Source organism: Lepidochelys olivacea (genome assembly GCF_965140295.1).
Source record: "Lepidochelys olivacea isolate rLepOli2 genome assembly, chromosome: 14".
In the NCBI taxonomy this organism is placed as follows: domain Eukaryota; kingdom Metazoa; phylum Chordata; order Testudines; family Cheloniidae; genus Lepidochelys; species Lepidochelys olivacea.
Window position 1 is genome coordinate 45854939 of NC_140424.1, and position 24328 is coordinate 45879266.

At 60.2% G+C, this 24328-nt stretch overlaps 2 protein-coding genes across 4 annotated transcripts; one reads left to right on the forward strand and one right to left on the reverse strand.

Annotated features, from left to right (window-relative positions):
* Window positions 1-1109: 1109 nt before the first annotated feature.
* Window positions 1110-8061, reverse strand: LOC311530969 (HLA class II histocompatibility antigen, DR alpha chain-like; the record flags this gene model as incomplete). 3 transcript variants are annotated; one of them, XM_084648038.1, is made up of 5 exons in its annotated part: window positions 7926-8061; window positions 3238-3495; window positions 2503-2784; window positions 2214-2364; window positions 1110-1836 (listed from the first exon to the last, which is right to left on the reverse strand). In XM_084648038.1, exons 2-5 carry the CDS (start codon window positions 3485-3487, stop codon window positions 1833-1835), a joined length of 687 nt encoding a protein of 228 aa, XP_084504164.1. In that variant the 5' UTR covers window positions 3488-3495; window positions 7926-8061. The 3 variants fall into 3 exon arrangements, with proteins under 3 accessions (XP_084504164.1, XP_084504162.1, XP_084504163.1); XM_084648036.1 differs by lacking the exon at window positions 7926-8061 and adding an exon at window positions 4852-4982; XM_084648037.1 differs by lacking the exons at window positions 1110-1836; window positions 7926-8061 and adding an exon at window positions 4852-4986 and having other exon boundaries at window positions 2210-2364.
* LOC311530965 (H-2 class II histocompatibility antigen, E-S beta chain-like) lies at window positions 5094-17148 on the forward strand. The gene is made up of 6 exons (XM_084648032.1): window positions 5094-6915; window positions 7912-8181; window positions 8918-9199; window positions 15847-15957; window positions 16165-16188; window positions 16548-17148. The coding sequence occupies exons 1-6, from the start codon at window positions 6810-6812 to the stop codon at window positions 16559-16561; spliced, it is 807 nt and encodes a 268-aa protein (XP_084504158.1). The 5' UTR covers window positions 5094-6809; the 3' UTR covers window positions 16562-17148.
* Window positions 17149-24328: the final 7180 nt, after the last annotated feature.

Here is a 24328-nt window from a genome sequence, read left to right on the forward strand (position 1 = left end):
TGTGGGACCCACATCCTCGGTTCCTCCCTGTCCAGCCTGGCACCCGGCTGTGCGAAAACACGTGTGACTGGGCCCAGCTCCCCGCGTGACCCAGCTCGCTGTGTGTAACTGGCCTGTCCCGTCATTACCCCCCACTCCCCAGTCTCGGTGTCCCCACAGACGCACCCCATGGTGGGTTTACATCGTCTCTCGGCTCACCGAGCTATTGACTCGCCCTGGCTCCAGGGCCAGGCCCTGCCAGACCCCACTGGAAACAGCCCCCCCCCCACGTCCAGCCCCCCAGGGCCTCCCCAGCTGGCAGGAGCCCAGGGCCTGCGTCTGGAGCTGCCTAAAGGGACTTGGGAACATTCCCACCAGGGACAGCTGTACGGCCGCAGCCAATGGGAACGCGCAGGAGGCTGGTCGAAGGCTCCAGCGGCCAATGGGAGAGCTTGGTGGGTTGGTGGCATTATTGGGAGCCAGGGGGTCTCCCGGCATGTGCCCGGGAAGGGGTGCGAGGAAGCTGGGCTGGGTCTCGGTGCTATGTTCCGAGGGGGATCTGCCCTTCGCGTCACCGTGACCCCAGCCTGGGGGACATCACCGCAGCACCCGGACAGGCCAGCATCTCTCTGCAGCCGCTTGCCCTGCGGGGTTCGGTCCCGGGGGAGCCTGGCCCATGAGCCCTGCCCTGCCCCAGGGATCCTGACCATAGGATGATTTCAAAGTGCTCCATGGACCATCCCTCAGCCCGAGAGCCCCCACCACCGCCCCAGGAGGAGACCACGTTTCAGACACAGAGAAACTGAGGCACAGGAAGCCTCACAGCTTGCAGCAAGTCAGTGTCACAGTGTCAGCAATAGGAATAGAACCCAGGAGTCCTGGCTCCCATCCCCCCTGCTCTAACCCACTGGACCCCACTCCCCTTCCAGAGCTCGGATAGAACCCAGGAGTCCTGGCCCCTTCCTTAACCCTCATACCAAACTCCCTTAACTCCCGGTATAACCCGGGGCCCCTACTCTAGCTAGAGTCTAGAGTCTGGACCGACTCTAGCTGGGCTGGGCTAACACAGGCTGCCGCGGGCTCGGCCCAGACCGACCGGATTTAAAATCATGATAAAAAACTCAGAAACGTCCCCAAAATCCACTTTATTGCTGTTGGCAAAGCTAGATCGAGGGCAGCCGGGCTGTGGACACACACGGGGCACAGGGAGAAGGGGGGCTATACAGGGACTGGGCCCTTTCCACACAGACCCAGCAGGGATGGACCCCGGGGGAGTCACACACGGGTGCCATGGGGCCTTTAGCCAGGGACTAGCGCTGGGACAGTCATGGGCCCGATCCCGCCCCGTGGGGACCCCATTGACCGGGAATGGCCAAATCTGGCCCAAAGCCTGCTGGGTAATGGCTGGAGGGGCTTTACCTGGGGTGACTGACAGCAGCCTCTGGCCAACAGGGGCCGGGCTCGGGGCCCAATCCAGCACCCACTGGAGTCAAGAAAAACCTTCCCCACGATGGCAATGGGGTTTGGATCAGCCCCGTGGGCCCTGCTGCCCCCTGACGAGGGGCCACCCCCATTCCCAGCCCCATGGGGCAGCAGCCCTCTCCCTGGATAGGTGCCCCCTCCCAAGCCCAGCGGGGGTGCAGGGCCCGCCTGAGGGGCTGGCTCCCCAGGGAGTCTCTAGCGGCTTCGCTCGGCGCGGTTACGGGGTCGGGGGGCCCCGCCTGGGTACAGCAGCTGGCACCAATGGGCACGGAGCAGGGGTGCTGGGGGCAGAGCTGGAGGGGGTGGGGGCCGTGAGCGGGTCTCAGAAAGGCATCTGGGAAGGATTCAGGGGCCCCGGCTTCTCCCTGCGTTTATCTGAAAGGCAAAGAGGGTCGGTTACCAGGAGTCCTGGGCCCTGACGTGAGGCTGGCAGGGATCAGGGCCATTCCCCAGCACCTGCAGGGACTCTCTCATTGACATGGGGGGGGGGGGCTGGGTGGGTTCAGGAGCTGTGGCTGGCTGGGGGCGCACAGTGGGGGGGGATCTCCCCAGTAGCTGCTGGGTGGGGGAGGGGCTGTGGCTGGATGGCGGAAGCACAGTGGGTGGGGGGTCTCCCCAGGGGGTGCTGGATGGGCTATGGGGCTGTGGCTGGCTGGGGGAAACACAACAGGTGGGGGTCTCCCCGGGGAGTGCTGTGTGGGCCCAGGGGCTGCAGGTGCAGCGGGTGCCCTCCCCAGGCAGCAGCTACTCACAAGGGGCCCCGCGGGTTGCGGGCGGCGTTCATCTTCATGCCCTTGATGATGAGGATGGTGCCCACGATGATGCCGATGATGCCCACGGCCAGGCCCAGGGCGCACACCAGGGTCTCGGTGGTCTCGGGGACGGGGGTGGGCATCTGGGCTTCTGGAGAGAGGGGGAGAGGGACAGGGCACGGAGTGAGGGGGGCTGTTCCCACCCCTCCCTCCCAGGGCTGGGATAGAACCCAGGAGTCCTGGCTCCCAGCCCTGTGCCCAGCGGGGTCCCCGGGCACCCCGGCCTTACCCCAGTGCTTCATGAAGGGCTCAGGCAGCCCCCAGTGCTCCACCCGGCAGTCGTAGAAGTCACCCGAGCTGGGGAGGAAGGGCAGGTAGGAGAACTTGCGGAAGGAGTCACCCTGGCGGGGGTAGAAGTCGGTCTCGTAGACGCCCCCCGTCACCTCCTGCCCGTTCTTCAGCCACGTCATGCTGAGCGCGGGTGGGAAGAACTTGTCCGCGAAGCAGATCAGGACGTTGGGCTCCCCCAGCTCCACGGGGTCTTCGGGGAACACGGTCACCTCAGGGGGCACTGGGGAGACAGGGGTTAGTTGGTCCCATCCCCTGCCCCCCTGAGCCAGCCAGTCCCTGGTGATCATGCTCCAGCTCAGGGGTCTCTCCCCAGGACTGTGGGGGCGTCACCGGGGCTGTCCCAGCTCCCTGCCCTGACGACTGATGGGGCAGAAGGGGTAGGGGGGAGAATCCCCCAGGGGCAGGGGCAGGTGCTGGGGAGGGGCAACGAACAGCCCTCAGCAAAGGAGCTGCCCTGGGCCACCAGCCTGGAGGGTGCGAACTGCCCGGGCCCCAGCTGCGTGGCTGCTCGCAGCCCTCGCCAGAGGCTGGGAGGGGATCTAAGCGAGGCCCCACAGTCTTTAGGGTGTCTGGTACTGGGCCCGTGCGTGGCAGGGAAGGTCCATGGGTGAGCAAGGTGTGGGATGGCCCCAGGAAGGGGACGGGGAAGGTGCCCCCCCCCGCCGTGCCGTACCGTTCTGGGCCCGCGAATGGTTGGACCTCTTGATCAGGATCTCCAGGTTGTTCTTCAGCACGGCGATGTTGCCCAGGGCGCCCTGCGCCTCGAAGCTGGTGAACTTGCTGAAGTCGGGCAGGCGCCAGACGGTCTCCTTCCTCTCCAGGTCCACGTGGAAGATCTCGTCCTGGTCGAACTCCTGCATGTACTCGCCAGACTCCTGCTGGGCCAGGTCCGTCCGCTGGTAGAAATTCACCTGGGAGCTCATGTGCTCCACTGTGGGGAGAGGGGCATCAGCAGCAGCCCCCCCACGGGGCATGGTCTCTGGAGGACTTCCCCTACAGCCACAGCCCCCAGCATTCATCCTAGGCTTCCCGCTGCGAGGGGAAAGCAGCCGCAGGGAGCGCAGGGACCCCTGACATCACGCTGGGGCATTGGGGTCAGCGCTGTCTGGGAGGGGACAGGCCCCCGCTGTGCCCCCCCCCACCACTCATTTGTTCTAACAGGTCTCCCATCCAAGTGCATCCGATGCAGTGAGCTGTAGCTCAGGAAAGCTTACGCTCAAATAAATTGGTTAGTCTCTAAGGTGCCACGAGTCCTCCTTTCCATCCAAGTAGTGTCCAGGCCGACACCCACTTAGCTTAGGAAGGGGGATGTCACCCCAGTGCAGAGTGGGGGGTGTCTGGAGTGGGGGTGGGAAGGTTACACATTGTGACTGCAGGACATTTCATTCTCCCGTCTGTGCCGAGGGCTCGTTCCGGGTCCTCGCATCACCACAACCTGGTTCTCGGGACGATTTCAATCCCTGGCCCCCGACACTCACACCCCGGGGATAGTCACTGGGAGACCCGGGAACCCCCCAGCCAGAGACATTAAAGCTGCGCTGGGGGGTCAGACACCCTCCGGGAGGGGGAGGGGTCTGGCTCAGGCCTGAGGTTGGGATTGCCCAGGGCCCAAGGGAGTTGGGCACCTACATCCTAGGGAGTCGTTCGCTGATCCCAGCTCGCCCGGCAGGATCTCACAGAGCGACTGCAAAGGAGGGGACCTGCCACCACTAGTCAAGGAGAGAGTCTGCCCCACAGAGCGCCCCCCCACCGTGGGTCTGAGCCCTGGGGGGACAGGGGACAATGGGGCCAGGCTGGGGAGCGGAGACAGGGGCTCCCTGCTCTGCACAGACGCACTCACTGCTCGGCAGGGTCTGGCCCTGGCGCAGCTCTTTGGGGAACGTTCCCCCATCCCTCCTGGGGGGATCAGCCCCTGAATCCCTGTTGGGGAGGGGGCTGCACCCCTAGGGCAGGGCTGTGTTGTACCCAAACCACAGCGGCTTCCCCACGATCCCTCTGCTGCCCCCGCGCCAGCCTCCCCTGCCCTCCCCCGCTGCCATTGGGGGGGGGGGAGACCCTCCACTCCATGCAGCACGCGCCCTGCCCAGATCAGCCCCCGACCCCTCCCTCAACACTGTGGGGTGAGATTCTCCCTCCCTGCAGCCCCCCTATCTGGCTCCTCCCCATACCCCTCCCTGCCCCGTCAGCCCCCATTGTCCCCCCGAGGGTGGGGGAGCCGGGTACTATGGGGGTCAAGCTGCCCCCCCCAGGCCCAGGCATCACAGCCCCCGCCCCGCCCCGCCCGTACCTCTCACCGCCCCGGTGCCCGGCAGGGCCAGCAGGGTGAGCAGGGCCAGCTGGGCCATGGGGACGCCCCGTCCTGCGCCCATCTCCTCTCCCCGGACACTGGGCTGGGCGCAGGGCTGGCAGTGCTAGGGGGCTGGGGGGCACATGTCACACCCGGGGGGGGGCAGGGTTGGGGGGCAGCGCCCGGCATTGGCCAGGGGAGCCCGGCCCAGTGGCCCGCACCCAATGGCAGAAATCCCTGCGCCGACCAGGCTGTTACCGGGCAGAGCAGCAGGGCTGAGCCTCGCCGAGAGGAGATGGAGAAGTTGCAGGCAAATCAGGCAAATTAAAAGAACCTCACAGCAGCTGGTATTTTTACATAACTTCAGGATTTCTGAACACTCAGGGTTGGCAATACTGCAAATTCCCACCCAGCCACCTGGGGCCGCGGGCTGAGTCTGCGTGGCAGGCCCAGCGTGGTGTGGCTCTGCCAGCAGCCCAGTGTGGACGCAGCGCAGCCAGGAGGGGTTTATCCCCAGTGTGGACGCAGCGCAGCCAGGAGGGGTTTATCCCCAGTGTGGACGCAGCGCAGCCAGGAGGGGTTTATCCCCAGCGTGGGCGCAGCACCTCCCCGCACGGCCCTCGCCCAGTCCACACATGCCCTGCTCTGCAGAGCGACTGTGTGCACAGGGGGCTCGGCGACACAGCGGTGTGCTGGGGTGTGGGGTCACACCTCTGACCCCCGGAGCTCTGTGTGTGTCCCGGGGGTCGTGTCACACCTAACTGCAGAGCTCTGCTGGGATAAGCGTTAAGTGTAGACCAGGCCACAGGCAGGGTTCGGGGAGACCATCCATGGGAGACCGGGACGCCCGGCCATTCCCCTCTGGGGCACTGGTTCCCACCTGGCCTCAGGGTGGGATCCTGGCTGGCTCAGGTGGCGGGATTGGGACACAGGCCCTTTCCCTCGGGTGGATCTGCTGTTAGTGACCAAACTTCCTTCCCCCCGGAGTCTGTCCTGGGCCCCGTGTGTGGCACGCTGGTCCCTGTCCCCTGCCCCAACCCACTGCCTCCTGTCCCCATTGGCACCAACTTGTCCCCCCCACCCCCACAGCTAACGCGGGGTGTTCACACTGCCCCCGGCAGGAGGGGCCGAGAGGGGCTGGCCTGGGACCCAGGAGCCCTGGGGTCATTCCTGGCCCTGCCACAGACTGTGTGTGACCCTGGGCCAGTCACTGACTTCTCTGGGCCTCCCTCCCCAGCTGGGCATTGGGGACAATGGCCCTGCCCCACGGGGGGTGGGGGGTGTATGCGCGCAGCAGAGAGGGGGAGGGGCTCAGAGACAGGGGGGCCAGAGAAGCCCCTTTGGGAGATCGATGGTGGGAGCAGCTGGGAGGCCGAGCTGTGCCTGACCCATGGAGACTGAGCCCCCTGCTCTGGTGGGGTGCCTAGGGGGGCAGGGCTCAGGCCCATGGAGGTGGGGGTGGGGGAAGCTCAGAACTTCTGCCTGTGGGGCCAGCCCCGAACCTTCCACTGGGCCTAAATTTATCCACAACCAGAGACCCCACACACAGACCCGGCCTGCCCCAGCCAGCAGCAGAGGGTCGAGGCACCAGGGGAAGGGGACGGAGGGTCCCAGGCCCGTTGCTGGGGGTCCTGCTCTGGTGGGGGCTGGTCCCTGGCCTGGCCCCGCTCTCCAGCTGCCCCGGGGCCATGGCAGGCACCAGGCGAGTCCTGCAGCCCGACCCCAGACCCTGCTCTGCCCCCTACGAGGGAGAAGTATGGAACCGAGACCTGCTGGGGCCGGCTCTGCCTGGCAACGAATGATGCTGCCCAGACCCGATGCTGACTGGCCCTGGGCTGGGGGTGCCCAATCCCCGGGGCCGTGGGCAGTGTCCCGGGTCTGGTGCTTGGAGCTGGACAGAGAAGGTCTCAGTCTGCGGGGTCCCGACGACTTTCCAGATCTCTCCCTCCTGAGCCGCGATGGGGGCGGGTCGGATCCTGGGGGCCGGGAGCCGCTGGGCTGGGGCTCTGCTCGTGACACTGACGGTGCTGAGAACCCACCTGGCTCATTGCACGGAGCCCCCAGGTGAGCAGAGACCCCAGCGCCCTGGGGAGCCCCGTCCTGGGCAGGCGCTGGGTGTATCTGGGGGTGGGGGGGTGTCAGAGCCCAGCGCCCCGGGGAGCCCCGTCCTGGGCAGGCGCTGGGTGTATCTGGGGGTGGGGGGGTAATTGGACGCCAGTGCCCCGGGGAGCCCCGTCCTGGGCAGGCGCTGGGCGTATCTGGGGGCGGGAATCGGATGCCAGTGCCCTGGGGAGCCCCATCCTGGGCAGGTGCTGGGTGTTTCCGGGGGGGGGGAATTGGACGCCAGTGCCCTGGGGAGCCCCATCCTGGGCAGGTGCTGGGTGTATCTGGGGGTGGGGGGGTGTCAGAGCCCAGCGCCCCGGGGAGCCCCGTCCTGGGCAGGTGCTGGGTGTTTCCGGGGGGGGGGGGGGGAATTGGACGCCAGTGCCCTGGGGAGCCCCGTCCTGGGCAGGTGCTGGGCGTATCTGGGGGGGGGTAATTGGACGCCAGTGCCCCGGGGAGCCCCGTCCTGGGCAGGCGCTGGGTGTATCTGGGGGTGGGGGGGTGTCAGAGCCCAGCGCCCCGGGGAGCCCCGTCCTGGGCAGGCGCTGGGTGTATCTGGGGGGGGTCAGACCCGACATGCCTTGGGGTCCCCTGTCCTGGTGTCCTGTCTGCTCAGTGTCTCCCCCGTTCTCTGTGTCCCCTCCCGGAGGTGCTGGGACGAGGGGGCTGGGGGCTGCCGCACCCCCCGGATTGAAGCGGTTTCCCTCCCACACGGGGGTCACGGTTCGGGTCAAGGGCTCTCAGCACCCCCCCCCCCGGTACACATGGGCCCAGCGCCCCCCCGCTCGGTGTTACCGTCACTGCCCCCCCCCCGTCCATGCCCGCCTGGGTCCGGGGCTGGGGGGGCGGCTACGGGCTCGTGGGCGCTCCCGGAGGATTTGGGCCCCCCCGGGGGCAGCAGGGGGCGGGGCGGGGCGCCTGAGCCGAGCCGAGCCGAGCCGAGCCCGTCCCCCCCAGGGCGGTACGTGTACCAGCAGAACGCGGAGTGTCTGTTCACCAACGGCACCGAGCGGGTCCGGTTCCTGGACCGGTACCTCTACAACGGGCGGCAGGACGTCCACTTCGACAGCGAGCTGGGGGTGTTCGTGGCGGACACGGAGCTGGGCCGGCCCGACGCCGAGTATTGGAACAAGGACCCGGCGATCCTGGCGTACAAACGGGGGGCGGTGGACACGTTCTGCCGGCACAACTACGGGGTGCACACGCCTTTCACCGTGGCCCGGAGAGGTGAGTGCGGGGGCGGGGCTCCGGGGGGGCGGGGCCGGAGAGGTGAGTGCGCGGGGGGGGGGCTCCTCCGCTCTGCCCCCCCCCCCAGTTATCTCCATGCTCCGGCTCTTGGCCGGGGGGGGCTGAGCTGCTCCTGCGCCGGGCGGGGTCACGGGCAGGGGGCGGGGCCCAGGGAGCGGGGGGGGGGCGGCGGGGGCCGGGGTCACCCAGCGGCAGGAGCAGGCGGGAACCCGGCGCTGGGGCGGGGACGTCTCTTCCCTTCGCCTTCCCCCCCCCCGCCCGTCCCGGCCCCCCCCGGGTCTGGCTGCGGCGCCCCCTCTCTGCAGGCCGGGGACTGACCCTCCCCCCCGCCCCTCTGGGGGTTCAGCTCCCAGCACCCCCCACTCAGACCCCCCTCGGGGCAGGCGGCTGCTGCGGCTCCTACCCCCCTCCCTGGGGTGGGCGGGGCCGGACGATGGGGCAGAACTTTCCCCTCCCCCCAACCCTGCCCCTCCCCCCTTGGGGTGCCCCTGGCAGGAGGGTGGGGGCAGCCCCTGGTCCCTGGGCCGAGACCCCGTTTCCCTGGGCCCCGAGGGTCAGACAGTCCCTGGCTCTGTCCCCATGGGGGTGACAGGACGCGACTCCCCTCGGGCCCTTTCTGCTGATCCTGGAGCTGGGGCCTTTCCCTGGGGGACGGGGGGGTCACCCTGCTCTGTCTCCAGCCCCTATCCCAGCCCCTCCCCTTCTCTCCCCCCAGTTCAGCCCAAGGTGAAAGTTTCCCCCACAACATCGGGGTCTGGGTCCCACTCCCACCTGCTGGTTTGCTCCGTGACGGGGTTTTACCCCGGGGGGATCGAGATCAAGTGGCTGAAGAACGGGCAGGAGCAGACGGCCGGGGTGGTGTCCACGGAGCTGCTCCAGAACGGAGACTGGACCTTCCAGATCCTGGTGATGCTGGAGATGAGCCCCCGGCGCGGGGACGTCTACACCTGCCAGGTGGAGCACATCAGCCTGCAGGACCCCCTCAGCGTGCACTGGGGTAAGAGCCTCTGGGTGTGGGGCAGCCCCTGAGCCCGCAGGGGCAGCCCTCGCTCTGTGGAGCCCCCAGGGGATGGGCCTGGGGCAGAGCGCTCACATGAGCCCTGCTAACCCAAATCTATCAACCTGGGCTGGGAGCTCACTTCCACGGGCTCCAAAACACTGTGTAGACACAACCTGAGTGGGGCAGTGTTAGGGTTTCCTCCCCACTCTGAACTCTGGGGTACAGATGTGGGGACCAGCATGAAAGACTCCCTAAGCTTATATTCCACCAGCTTAGGTTAAAACTTCCGCAAGACACAAATTCCTTCCCTCGTCCTTGGACGGTATCGCTGCCTCCACCAAGTGATTTAGACAAAGATTCAGGAAAAGGACCACTTGGAGTTCCTATTTCCCCCAAATCTCCCCCCAAGCCCCTTCACCCCCTTTCCTGGGGAAGCTTGAGAATAATCTACCAACCAGTTGTCTTTAATAAAAGTACAGACCAGACCCTTTATGGTTAGGACACTAAAATTAATTAAGTTTTTAAAAGAAGAACTTTATTATAAAGAAAAAAGTAAAAGAAGCATCTCTGTAAAATCAGGATGGAAGGTAATTTTACAGGGTAATAAAAAGATTTAAAACACAGAGGATTCCTCTTTAGGCTTAACTTTACAAAAACAGGAATAAACATCCCTCTTAGCATAGAGAACATTTACAAGCTAAAACAAAAGATAATTTAACACATTTTCTTGCTATTACTTACAATTTTTGTAATTTTAGATGTATCATTTTAGTAGGAGCTGGGTTACCTGCTTGGTTTTTTTCTTTGTCCTGAGAGGGAACTAAACAAAGAGCACAAACAAAACCTGCCCCGCCCCCCATTTGAAAGTATTTTCTTTCCCCATTGGTCCTTCTGGTCAGGTGCTCTTAGCACAGGCTCAGACATGAGTGTCACCTTAAGCTGGTTAAAGGCCTTCTGGCACTCTTCAGTTCCCTGAACGGCATTTGGCTGGGTTTTTTTGGTCAGCTCTGTTAGTGGGGCAGCGATTTGGCTGCATTGCGGTACAAATCGCCTGTAATATTTGGCCAAGCCTAAGAAGGATTGGACCTGGTTTTTTGACTTTGGGACAGGTCACTTTTGGATAGCATCCACTTTGGCCTGTAGGGGGTTGATAGTTTCTTGACCCACCTGGTGTCCAAGGTAAGTCACTCTGTTTAAGCCTATTTGACACTTTTTAGCCTTAACAGTTAGTCCTGCCTTTCTTATGCGCTTGAAGACTTTCTGGAGATGCTCCAGGTGTTTTGCCCATGAATCAGAAAAGATGGCCACATCGTCAAGCTAGGCGACTGCAGATTCTCCCAATCCCGCTAGGAGACTATCTACAAGTCTCTGGAAGGTGGCGGGTACATTTTGCAGCCTGAAAGGGAGCACATTAAATTTATACAGCCCTACATGGGTGGTGAAGGCTGACCTTTCCTTGGCGGATTCATCTAGCGGTACCTGCCAGTACCCCTTGGTTAAGTCCAAGGTAGAGATGAACTGGGCCCATCCCAGTTTCTCTAATAGGTCATCTGTGCGTGGCATTGGATAGTTGTCTGGGCGAGTTACAGCATTTAGCTTATGGTAGTCCACGCAAAAGCGTATTTCCCCATCTGGTTTGGGAACTAGAACCACTGGAGATGCCCATGCACTTTTAGAGGGGTGGATTATACCCATCTGTAGCATGTCCTGGATCTCCCGTTCTATAGCAGTTTTGGCTTGAGGAGCCACCCGGTAAGGTTGGGCTCTAATTGGGCGAGCATTCCCTGTGTCAATGGAGTGGTATGCCCGTTCAGTCAGTCCTGGGGTGGCTGAGAACATTGGCGCGTAGCTAGTGCACAGCTCCTGGATGTGCTGTCGCTGCGTACGCCCAAGGGTCACGGAGAGCTTCACCTCTTCCACACCATCCGCACTTTTCCCTTCGTAGTAGACACCTTCGGGCCACTCAGCGTCATCTCCTCCCTGGGCTGTAAACTGACAAACCTTTAATTCTCTGGAATAAAAGGGCTTTAGAGAATTAACATGGTACACCTTGGGCTTTCGGTTTGAGGTGGTGGATGCTATGAGATAATTAAAGATAAACCCCTCCCATTTCTGCTTCACCAGCTGCAATGGCCCCTTAACTTCACGGCCATATACAAGTTCAAATGGTGAAAACCCTAAACTGGGATGTGTTACAGCCCTGTAGGCAAAGAGCAACTGCTGCAACACTAGGTCCCAATCATTGGAGTGCTCATTTACGAATTTACGTATCATGACCCGCAAAGTTCCATAAAACTTCTCCACCAGGCCATTTGTTTGATGGTGGTAAGGAGAGGCAACCAAGTAGTTCACCCCATGAGCTTCCCAAAGGCTTTTTATGGTCCCTGCCAGGAAATTAGTTCCCAAATCCATAAGGATGTCGGAGGGCCAAACTACCCTGGCAGAAATGTCTGTTAAGGCCTGGCACACACTTTTAGCCCTGGTGTTGTTGCTTAGAGCTACTGCTTTCGGCCATCGGGTGGCAAAATCCATGAAAGTCAGTCTGTACTGCTTCCCTCTGGGTGTCTTTTTCGGGAAAGGACCCAGAATATCCACAGCTACTCGCTGAAATGGAACCTCAATGATGGGGAGTGGCTGGAGAGGGGCTTTGACCTGGTCTTGGGGGTTTTCCACTCTTTGGCACACCTCACAGGACTGGACGTAAGTAGAAACGTTCTTGTCCATTCCCTCCCAGTGGAATGACCTCCCCAAATGGTCTTTGGTCCTGTTCCCCCCAGCATGGCCTCTAGGATGATCATGGGCTAAGCTCAAGAGCTTTTCCCAGTATTTAGTTGGAACTACCAACTGTCTCTGAGGATGCCAGGTTCCTGGTGTCCACCAGAAAGAGTTTCCTTGTATAAAAGTTCTCGTTCTACCACAAACCGGGATCGATTAGCAGAGTTGAGAGGCGGTGGGTTGCTCCGTGCCACTGTCCAAGCTCCCTGGAGGCTTTCATCTGTTTCATGTTCGGTCTGGAACTGTTCCCTTGATGCTGGAGACCTCAGTTCCTCACTGGATGGTGGGCCTGGGCTTGGTCCCTCGGGAAGCGCGCGAGGGACAGGGCTGGTTCCGGGGACGGTGACCCGCTCTCCGTGGGTGCGCTAGGTTGGGGTTCAGGCTCCGGTGGAGCCTCTTGCGCTGGTTTAGCTGCTGCTGCCAGGGTGGGCTTGGTGGGGCCCTCTGGTGTTGGGGTTGCAGACGGGGTTGCAAGCGCTGGACTCAGGGCTGGCAATGGTTCTGGTGCTGGGTGCTCCGCCCGTTCCGGTTCTGGGCCTGGCTCTGGCTGGGTCTCTGGGACTGGATCCACTACGGCCGTTGCAGACGTTGGCCTGGGGTCCGGTTCCACCACCTCAGTCTGGGTCTCTGGTAGCACAGACGGGGCCCTAGTGGAAGGCTCAGCAACAGGGATAGGTGTGAAGGCTTGCTTAGCCTGGCTGCGGGTGACCATTCCCACCCTCTTGGCCTGCTTCACATGGTTGGCCAAGTCTTCCCCCAGCAGCATGGGAATGGGATAATCATCATAGACTGCAAAAGTCCACATTCCTGACCAGCCCTGGTACTGGACAGGCAACTTGGCTGTAGGCAAATCGAAAGAGATGGACTTGAAGGGTTGAATCGTCACTTGGACCTCTGGGTTGATGAAGTTGGGGTCCACTAAGGATTGGTGGATAGCTGACACCTGTGCTCCAGTGTCCCTCCACGCGGTAACTTTCTTCCCGCCTACACTCACAGTTTCCCTTCGCTCTGAGGGTATCTGGGAGGCATCTGGGCCTGAGGACCTTTGTTGTGTCCCAGATGCAATGAACTGTAATCTGTTGGGGTTCTTGGGGCAGTTGGCCTTTACATGCCCCAGCTCGTTACATTTAAAACATCGCCCAGCTGACGGGTCACTGGGGCGAGGTGGATTGCTGGAGAATGATGTGGTGGGACGATAAGGTGTCTGGGGTTTTCCTTGGGGTGTAGGTGGGGCCTTGGGCTGCCCCCGGTGGTATGGTGTGGTCTCAGTGTCTCCCTTCTGGTATCCGCCCAAACTGCGACCAGGGCTGTTCCTCTCTGGTACCGCCACCTGTTTTGTTCCGATTTGCCCTGCCTCTCTGACGGTCTGGGACTGCTCGTATTGATCAGCATAAGAAGCAAGACTTTCTGCTGAGTTAATTTTTTTATCCCATCAACACTGTTTTACATCATCATTGGCCATAGTCAGGAACTGCTCCTGTACAACCAAATCACACATTCCTTCAAAGCTAGTTACACCCCTTCTTTTGACCCATTTATCTAACAGATCCTTTATCGGGTTTACATAAGCCACATTACTTAGTCCAGCCCCTCTCTTAAGGGCTCTAAATTTTACTCTGTAAGTTTCAGGTGGAATTTAAAATTGTTTCAAAACCAAATCCTTAAATTTACCATAGTCAGAAGCATCCTTAATAGGCATTTTGTTGAATATGTCCAGAGCTCTTCCAGTTAATTTTGCTACCAATGTGGTCATCTTGTGATCTTTAGGAATTGCTTGGAGGGTGCACAGTCTCTCAAAGGTGAAGACATATTCAGTAATATCACTGGATTCATCATACTATGGACATAGTCACTCCCATTTGTGGATTTTTGGGGAATTGGAGCCAGCTGCTGAAGGGTTCTGTCTTTTCAACTCCATAACAGCCAGTTCATGCTTCCGAGCCTCAATCTGGGCCTGTATTTCTTTGTCTTTTAACTCCAGATCTCTTTTATGGGCAGCCTCCTCTCTGGCTGTTTCTGCCTCCATAGCTCTCTTGTGGGCAGCCTCCTCCCTGGCTGTTTCTGCCTCCAAGCATTTTGCCTCCTTCCTCTCCTCCGCGTCCAACTTCAAGCACTTTAAGGCCATTTGTCTTTCATGTTCTTTCCGTCTCTCTTCAGCTTCCTATCTGGCTAATTCTAGTTTCTTTTGGACCTCACTTTCCATCATCCCAGCCTTCCTGTGCTTAGCCTAGCCTAACCTGAGAGCTAGAAAGAAAGAAAAAAAAAAAGCTTCTCAATTCCCTTGCAGGAACTTAACTACTCTGCCTTCAGGCAGAGAAAAAAACCTCCAGCTGCTCTCAGCTAAAAAAAAACCTCCCTGGTTTTCAAGCACAAAAGAAAAAAAAATGTCCTTTTAATATCCTCAGGTCTCTGCTTCTGGTTCAAAATGATCCCACCGCGCTGCCACCATGTCAGGGTTCCCTCCCCACTCTAACTCTGGGGTACAGATGTGGGGACCCCCATGAAAGACCCCCTAAGCTTATATTTTACCAGCTTAGGTTAAAACTTCCCCAAGGCACAAATTCCTTCCCTTGTCCTTGGACGGTATCCCTGCCTCCACCAAGTGAGTTAGACAAAGATTCAGGAAAAGGACCACTTGGAGTTCCTGTTTCCCCAAATCTCCCCCCAAGCCCCTTCACCCCCTTTCCTGGGGAGGCTTGAGAATAGTCTACCAACCAATTGTCTTTAATAAAAGTACAGACCAGACCCTTTATGTTTAGGACACTAAAATCAATTAGGTTCTTAAAAGAAGAACTTTATTATAAAGAAAAAAGTAAAAGAAGCACCTCTGTAAAATCAGGATGGAAGGTAATTTTACAGGGTAATAAAAAGATTTAAAACACAGAGGATTCCCCTTTAGGCTTAACTTTAAAGTTACAAAAACAGGAATAAACCTCCCTTTTAGCATAGGGAAAATTTACAAGCTAAAACAAACGATAATTTAACACATTTTCTTGCTGTTACTTACAATTTTTGTAATTTTAGATGTATCATTTCAGTAGGAGCTGGGTTACCTGCTTGGTTTTTTTCTTTGTCCGGAGAGGGAACAAAACAAAGAGCACAAACAAAACCTCCCCTCAGATTTCCCCATTGGTCCTTCTGGTCAGGTGCCAACTAGGTTAATTGAACTGATTAACCCCTTACAGGTAAAGGAGGGATTTTATGCTACCCTTAGCTGTATGTTTATGACAGGCAGTGACAGGCCTGGGAGAGGAGAAAAGTCTCCATAATTATGACTGGTCTGGAGAAGGGAGATCACAGCACAAGGACAAGGGGAGACTCAGTGGAAGGGAAAGGGGGCAAATTCACACCTGGTAAAAGGAAGGACGTTTCCCACACACTGTGTAGTTAGCCTGTGGAACTCACTGCCAAAGGATATAACTGCACCCAAGAACAGAGCAAGGTTCACACAGAGACGGGCTATTTCTGTGTCTCACAGACTATTCAGGGCTAGACTCAGAGCTGTCCCTTGGGTAGGGCGAATCAGGGCAACCACTCTGGGCCCTGCGGGCCGGTGCGATTGGCCAGCGTGGTCACTCCCGGAAGAGAGACAAATCTGTCACTTCCCCCCATGGGCCTCGCACCCCCCTAGGGACGGCCCTGGCTAGACGAGTTCATGCTGACAATGGGCAGGGATATCAGACCTCACGCTGCAGGGTCTGAGCCGATCTCTGACAATCACAGACCAGGAGGAGCCCTGACATGGGGCAGATTGTCCCACAGCTGATCCTGCGGGCTCTGCCCCGGCCGGCGCTGGTCACTGGTGCGGACGGGAGCCTGGCCCGGAGGCCCCTGGCTCTGACCCAGCCCGTTCCGTGTCCCTGTTTCAGAGGCGCAGTCTGACTCCGCCAGGAGCAAGATGCTGACGGGCGTTGGGGGCTTCGTGCTGGGGCTGATCTTCCTGGTGCCGGGACTCCTCATCTACCTGAAGAATAAGAAAGGTGAATGGCTCCGGGCGGGGGCGGGGCATCAGGGTGTCTCTGGAGGGATGTGGGGCTGGGGGGGCTCAGGGGAATCTGGGGGCCGGAGGGGGGCTGGGGTCCTAGTGAGGGGTGTTCCATGCCATGGGACAGGGGCTGGAGCTTTGACCCCCAGGATCCGGCTCCTCCCCGCCCAGGGCTTTGACCATCTCTCTCTTTGTTTTTCAGGGCGCCCCGTTCCCCAACCTGCAGGTAATTTCAATCCCCCTCCCCCTGTTAAACCCGCCTACCCCACACTGACCACAGACTGCCTGGGACACCCGTGGGGCGGCTGCTTCTGCCCCTCGGCCCATGACACCCGCCCGGCTCAGCCCGGGGCAATGGGGCGTTGGCATCGCGGAGGAGGAGTCTGCGGCTCCCTCGGTCCCCGTTCAGGCCGATCCCCGAGCTGCTCCCGGGGGCAGAGGGTCCTGAGTCCTGCCGAGCATCGCCCAGCCCTGCGGCTGCCGGGCAGAGTCCCTGGGGGTGCCCTGGGGCCTGGCAGAGAAAATCCCCCGTCCCTCCCACTAGCCCCACGGCCAGGGGCTGATTTCTCTCCCCTCTCCCTGCAGGGCTCCTGAGTTAGACCCTGGGCGTCGGATCCCCCGGCCGGCAGGAGTTTCCGTCCGTCTCTCCCAGCCCCTCGCCCAGCCCGGAGAATGCAGAACCTGGGGCCGGTCCCTTCCCGTCCCCGTCTGCTCCCCGCGCTCTGCCCGGCTCCAGCCCGCGCTGCCCCCGCCTGGGGACCCGTCCCTGCCCCTCAGTCCCCACAGGGTCCTGGGGGGACTCTGTCACGCTGTCGAGTGGCTCACGAGTGTGGGTACCAATCTCAGGGCACAGTTAGTACCTGGGGCACCAACCGCAAATTGGCTGAGTTCTGTCCTGAGATTTCACCAAAGTATCGGGTGTGAACTCCGCAGAACCTGTAACGATGTCACTGTGGGGCCACAGACAGTCCCCTTGGGCTCTCCCATCTGTCTGGCCACCCCGGCCAGCCTGCCTTTGTGATCGATCAGTCACCCCTTCCCCCACAAATCACAGCAATATTCAGGTCTCTCCCTGTCCCAAAGGACCAGTCGCTTTCCCCAGGTCAGTAGCGCCTTCGGTCCCACTCCACAGACAACGCTTGTAGCCAATCCTGCAATAACCTCAGTAAAGACTTGTTAACGGAGACCAAGCACTGGGATTTCTTTACAAGGTTACAGCAGGTCCCACACACACACCAGGGAGTTACAGCCCTCGGGGCCCAAAGGTCGCAGGAGCTCCTGTCAGAAGCAAGCGCTGTGTCTGCTATGGGGCTGACTGGGGCACAGCCAGGGGATCGGTGCCTGGTCATTCCTGCCCCTTCCCATCCACGCCGCGCCCAGCGAGGGATTTCTCCTGGACGGGGGTTTTCATGCCCTTCCTGCCCATGTTCAAGCTGGTGGGACGAGCGCTCCTGCACCTCTTCCTTCATGGGGGTGTGGGGGGGGCCTCAACCAAGTCCTGTGTCCTCTGAGGCCCCCCAAGGGCCCACCTGGGGCGTGGGGCTTGTCCGCACGCCCAGGGCTGCTGCAGCGGGTCTGGTGAAGACGCTTTACGCCGCTGGGAGGGGGATCTGCCCTTGGCCCGATAACCCATCTCTGCGCGCGGCATGGGAGTGGGGGGGACGCTCTCCGCCGGCAGCGCTGGGCCCACGAGGGCTTGTGTCCGTCTCACTTCTGTCACTCCGGGAGGTGGTTTATTCACACAGGGGCGTGCGCCGGGGGGGGGAGCGAGCAGGGGCACCCCCCCAATCAGCGCAGGCACAGAACTCCCCCAGTCCCAGGGCGGGAGACATCAATTACGGTGAGACGAACCGTAGTGCAGACTTCCCGGGGGCATCTGTTGCTGGGCCGGGCGGAAAGAACCCGGCCTGGGCACTCTGGTGTTTCACGCTCGGTGACTCGTCTCTCCTGCCTGGATTCACTGATTCAGAGCAAACCCTTCCCTGTCGCCTGATGGCCTGGGACCCCCCGTTCTGGGGGAGACTAACGCAGACAGCCCTCACGAGCATTTCACACAGTCTGACCCCACTGGGATCCATCTAACGCCCCTTGGAACAGTGCGAACACACAGCTGAGCCAGGCTGGGCACGGGGCAGGGGCCGGATCTGATTGGGGGGAGGGAGCAGGAGCCCACGGGGCGGCTCTGAGAGGGGGGTGATTCCTGAGGGAGGCTGCGGGTTTGTTCCCAGGCTGGATGGGCTCCTTGCCCAGGGGTGGGGAGAGCAGGGAGGGGGCCCCAAAATCCCTTTCCCAGGGGAGAGGCAACTGGAGAGATGCTCCAGTCCCAAGCCTGGGCTGCAGGGACCAGCCTGACACCCCCAGCCCCGGGGGCTCAGCAGTGGGGCAGCAGGGCTGGGGAGCAGCTCGGGGGCAGCACATGGGGTGGGGGCAATTATTACCCAGCATTCCAACCCCTCCACCCCCAGGGAGTCACAGCCCCTCACCACCTGGGGCCCAGAGATTCACTCCCCAGCCACCCCGGAGCCCTGTCCCTGGCAGAGAATCCCAGACCTGGCTCAGGGGGGTCGGCTCTGAGCTCCAGTGTTTGCTGGCAGTTACCAGGTGTGACGACAAGGGAATTTTCTGTGATGTTTTTATGAGTCCTGTGTGTGCCTCAGTTTCCCCCATGTGCTGCACTGTTACCCAGTGTGGTGAAGGACTGTCTGCTCTCAGGGCAGGCTAGGAGCCACAGGTATGGGTATCACCCAGCTGCCTGGGCCGTAGGCCCCAGATCAATGGAGCAGCTGAGAATGGCAGATCCAGTGGCCAGGGCATTGACACACTCAGCACCCAGCACCCCAGGGGGAGACGGACTCCCTGCCTCTCCGCAGGGGGGCTGAGCAACGACCCCCCAGCTGGAGAGCAAAGGGCTGGGAGGGGTGATGGGGGGAGAGGAGCTGGGTGGAGTCGGGGCTCCCATCTGGCATCTGCCGAAGCAGGAGAGACAGACGGAGCTTGAAGCCAGGGGTTCCCTGCAGCCAGGCTGGGCGCTGGGCTGACCGTGGGCCGGGCTGTAACGCTTGGTCCTCTGGGTGCCCCACAGGCCTCCCTGTGCTGGGGCCGCCTGGCTAATAAACCCGCCTGTTCTGACAGCACCGTCTGCGTGTCCCTGCAAACACTGGGCCGGGGCACTGATCCCCGCAGAGTGGCCAGGTCTCCCCCAGGGTCTGCCTCAGTGGGGCTGGCTGACGAGCTCACGGGGGGAGCAGGGGGCTGCAGGCCCAGATGTCCAGCCTAAGGAGGTGGTGAAGCCGTGGGGCTCACCCTGGCAGCAGAGTGAGACCCCAGAGGTCTGGCCCCCTGGCCTGACGGGGCCTCCCAGAGCCTGATCCACAGCTGGGCCGTAGCCCCGAACCAGTGTACTTGGGACACTGGTTCCCAGCTGGCTCGCACTCAGCCGAGACGGCGACTCTCATCACAGCGACACAAATAAAAACCAGTAACCAGATGTAACCGCTCCCTGAGGAGCAGGTGTCACGGAGTCCCTGGGCGATCCTCTGGAACTGCTCCCCATGAAGCCAGTCAGGACTCTGGGGCAGTCGCCTTCCTGTGAGCAGCCTGTCTGCAGGACACACAGCTCACCCAGCTTCCACCTTCCTGGGTCTGACCTCGGAGCATTCAGCATCCTCTGCCCCTCCGTGTGCTTCCCCCCAGTGAGTCCACTCAGGCGGGGCTCCTGGGGAAGCAGAGGGTCCTGCCCCCCAACTTCGCAGTCAGACGGGACTCTCAGCCAGCCAGTAAAACAGAAGGTTTATTAGACGACAGGAACATGGTCTAACACAGAGCTTGTAGGTGCAGAGAACAGGACCCCTCAGCTGGGTCCATTTTGGGGGGCAGTGAGCCAGACAACCACGTCTGCACTTCACTCCATGTCCCAGCCAGCCCCAAACTGAAACTCCCTCCAGCCCCTCCTCCTCTGGGCTTTGTCCCTTTCCCGGGCCAGGTGGTCACCTGATTCCTTTGTTCTCCAACCCTTCAGCTCTCACCTTGCAGGGGGGGAAGGGCCCAGGCCATCAGTTGCCAGGAAACAGGGTGTCGGCCATTCTCTGTGTCCAGACTCCTGCACACACCGGCCCTCTAGGGCTCTGCAATGATCATACACCCTTACCCCACCCCCTAGATACTTAAGAACTGCCTAGGGGAAACTGAGGCACCCCCACACTATTCGGAGGAAACATTAAGAACAGTCCCACTTTGTCACATCTCTCCCCCCTTCGAGATCGAACTGAGCGGGGTCACTTTACCTGGTGACCTGGGGAAGTTCGAAGCCACCAACGTTCCCATGGATGCCCCAGCATCTCTCCCATTCCTTGGTAGGAGTTACACCAGGCCCTTCCAGTTTCACGCCCTCCCTTAGGTCGGGGGTGGTCGATAGCACTAGCAGGCTGCATGTGGGAAGGTTTCTGCAGCCCATGCCCTTTGGCCACCCCAAAACCCCAGGGGGTCAAACTGGGATTGGGTTTTCTCCGAGTGCTCCAGTCTGGAGGGCTGCAATTCGGGCTCTCTTGGTTAAGGGCCCCCATCTTGACCTGGGCCACATACTGTTCACTTACAGAACTAGCATGGAGACATCCCTTTCTCCACAACCTTGTCTCCCAACAAGCTGGCCAAACACAGCCACTTGGTTATAGGACGGTATACCTTTCTTAACAGCTTTCACTGCATCTGAGACCTTCTCAAAGCTCTCCACACTGGATCTTTCAACAGGAAAGTCAGTGGATCCATTCACAACAGAACATTTCTGGCTGTTAGGAACTGAAACTTTCTTGATTAAATCCTTTTCACACCCTTCAGTTGCAGTAAACTGCTTGCAAAGACTCCATGAGGATTCCTTTCCCTAGGGCTTTTCTATGCAACAATTCACCCCTCCCAGAAATTCTGCTCTTACCCTCTTTACCTAGGGCTTGCTCTAGGGGAACACTTTCCTGAGCAACAACAGACTCTTTCTGGGTCTCCCTTACATCCAGAATCACCTCTGGCCCATCAGGCGGATTCCTACATAATCCCCTTTGAGGCAAACTTACAGACTTCCTAGATAAAAGGTTAGAAGCATTCTCCTTCCCTTTGCCACACACAAGTTCAGGAATCTTTTCCTTCTTGCTACAGGTTTCCACACCCTCAGTAGGTAACACAGTCACACACCTTCATGCTCTCCTTGTGCCCTGGCTAGGATCTCACCCTGATTAGACAGAGTTGCTCCACCCTTTCCAACAACACACTAGCAACAGGCAAAATACAAGCACCAGAATTGTCTGGTCTCTGGGATTTTACCTAGACCCTAACTGGATGCGACCTAGTTACAGGGCCATTCTCCCGAGCAGACAGAAACTTAGGACCCTTCCCTTCCTGGGCTTTAGCTGAGTCCAGAACCAGCTCTGAGACAACTGCACGACCCTCAACCATCATAGGCTGAAAGGCCCCTTCTGTCTGCTCCACAGACCAAGAAGAGCCGGACACACTTTCTCCTTTACCAGACACACAGGTTGGGATCTCTTTCCCTTTGTCCCAGCACACAAGGCTGGTCACAGACAACTGCTTGGAGATCAGGGTAGCTCCCTCCATAGGCAAGTCAATACCCCTGACAGACAGAGACCCATTTCCTTCACTGTCCCAATTCTCCACCCAGCTAACAGGTAAGGTCCAGGGACTCTCATCTTCCGCTCTCCTCGCCTTCCCACCCTGCTGACTGGACACAGCCATCAGATCGCAAGGCTGCCTAGGCTCATCCAAACTTTCCTAACCAAGCACCTTGCCACTCCCCACAGATCCCCTGCCCTGCCTGTGTCTCCCCCCACTCTGCTGGGGTCTCAGCTCCCACTGTGCTCAGCGCTGCCCTGGCTGTCCCAGTGGGGCAGGCCACTGCTTTCCTCAATGCATCAGAGCCAGGGAGAGTCCCCACTCTTGTGTGCAAGGGGGCAGGGAGCATCTCTCTGTCCCACCCAGCCCCAGGGGTCTGGTTACAGGCAGGCAGGTATCCTGAGCCTAGCGGCTCCTCCCTGCTGCCAGCCAGGTCATCTGCATTTTCACTGACCATTTCCCTCTCCGCTGATTGGTTCCCTGGATTCAAATTCAAACCCTTGGCAGTTACAGGAACAGGGCCTGGATCCTGTCCCAAAGAGACACAGTCACCCCACAACAGGGTCTCGCAGCTGGTGTCCTGGGGCACCCCAACGACCAGCCAGCCCCACTCCTCCTGGGTCTGCACAGGGATCTGGGCCATAGGCAGGGCGAGGGGCTTCGTCCCTGGGACCCTCACACAGCTCACACAGCCCCTCAGCATCTGAGGCTGCACCACCCAGGGCCTGACACCAGTTCTCTCTGTCCCAGGATCTCGCCACCCCAGGAATGTCTCCCCATTGACCATCACCTTCTGCTCCCACTGGGGGTCCGAGGGGCCTGGCCCCAGGAAACTCCACACAGACATATAGGTTGGGGTCAGGAGTGGGAGCGTGTCCACCTCCCCACCCATCTGGCTGACGGAGTCTGTGGCCTTGGGACCCAGCAAGGGAGCTAGACACCGGGGCTTTTCCGCAGGGTCCCCTTGGTTCAAATCGCCAGCCTGCTCAAAGGCAGTGAGGTGGGCATCCACACACCCCCCCTCCTTAACTAGGGGCAGCAATTTAGTCTCGAGGTTCCCTGTGGAACTGGCCCCCCGGGGTCTATCCCCACTCACCCCGGGGGGGTCCCCTAGGCCTCCGCTCCCCCACCGCCAGTTCATGCTGCTGCCGCTTCTGCAGCTCTTTCTCGGGCTCTCGCTGTCTCCCACAGTCCTCTTGCTCTCTCGGACTCAGCTCCAATCCCGTCCGTCTCCGATCCCCCGATGGGGAACCCGATCGTGAAGACCCCCGTCTGGTCGGGGACAGGAGTCTTGGCGATGCCTGGCTCCCACTCCAGCTGCTCCCAGATCCTGCTGTAGCCCCATTGGGGGTCAGGAATCTGTTCCTTAGAGCGGTCATCCTCCTCCAGCTGCACAATTAACTGTGCTTTGGTGAACTTTCCAACGCTCAACCCTCTCTTTCTGCACAGGGTTACAATGTCCTTCTTAAGGAGACGGTGACAGGCCCTCACTCCGCTCCTCCCAAGGTGTTGTGGACTCACAGGCCCGTGTGTTCTCAGCTCCCCACGGTTTCCAGGGAGAACCCCTAGTGTGCCAGCCCTTCTCGAGGTCACCACCTCTTTGCCAGGGTTGAGCTGCAGACTCCTCCGCCCCTTGGACTGGTCGCTGCAATCCCCAGGGGAACCCTGTTACTGCAAAATTCCTTCTCGCTGGTCACACACTCCCAGGGGTTAACCGCCCCCCGAAACCGCTCCTCTCCGAGCCTTCAGCAGGCCTGGTCCTCGGCAATCCCCCTTCGTGTTACTGCTCCCCAGTCACTTACTGCAGGAAGCGCCATCCACGGGGTGCAGTACATCCCACCGCTGCCACCAGTTGTCACGGAGTCCCTGGCGATGCTCTGGAACTGCTCCCCATGAAGCCAGTCAGGACTCTGGGGCAGTCGCCTTTCTGTGAGCAGCCTGTCTTCAGGACACACAGCTCACACAGCTTCCACCTTCCTGGGTCTGACCTCGGAGCATTCAGCCTCCTCTGCCCCTCCGTGCGCTTCCCACAGCGAGTCCGCTCAGGCGAGGTCCTGGGGAAGCCAGAGGGTCCTGCACCCAAACTCCGCAGTCAGACGGGACTCTCAGCCAGCCAGTAAAACAGAAGGTTTATTAGACGACAGGAACATGGTCTAAAACAGAGCTTGCAGGTGCAGAGAACGGGACCCCTCAGCTGGGTCCATTTTGGGGGGCCGTGAGCCAGACAACCACGTCTGCACTTCACTCCATGTCCCAGCCAGCCCCAAACTGAAACTCCCTCCAGCCCCCACTCCTCTGGGCTTTGTTCCTTTCCTGGGCCAGGAGGTCACCTGATTCCTTTGTTCTCCAACCCTTTAGCTCTCACCTGGGGGGGGGGGGGGGGGGAAGGGCCCAGGCCATCAGTTGCCAGGAAACAGGGTGTCGGCCATTCTCTGTGTCCAGACCCCTGCACACACCTGCCCTCTAGGGCTCTGCAATGACCATACACCCTTACCCCACCACCTAGATACTTAAGAACCGCATAGGGGAAACTGAGGCACCCCCACACTATTCGGAGGAAACATTAAGAACAGGCCCACTTCGTCACAGCAGGAATTGCCCGTCTCCCTCACGGGGCGTCGGATGGGCCCAGGCTCTTCCCCGCTCACCAGCCAGAATTAGGGCCCCAGGACCAAAGCCCCATCTGTCGCTGGATCCAAAACAAGGCCCCAAGCCTGTTAAATGCCGTCTCTCTAGCCCTGGTTCATTTT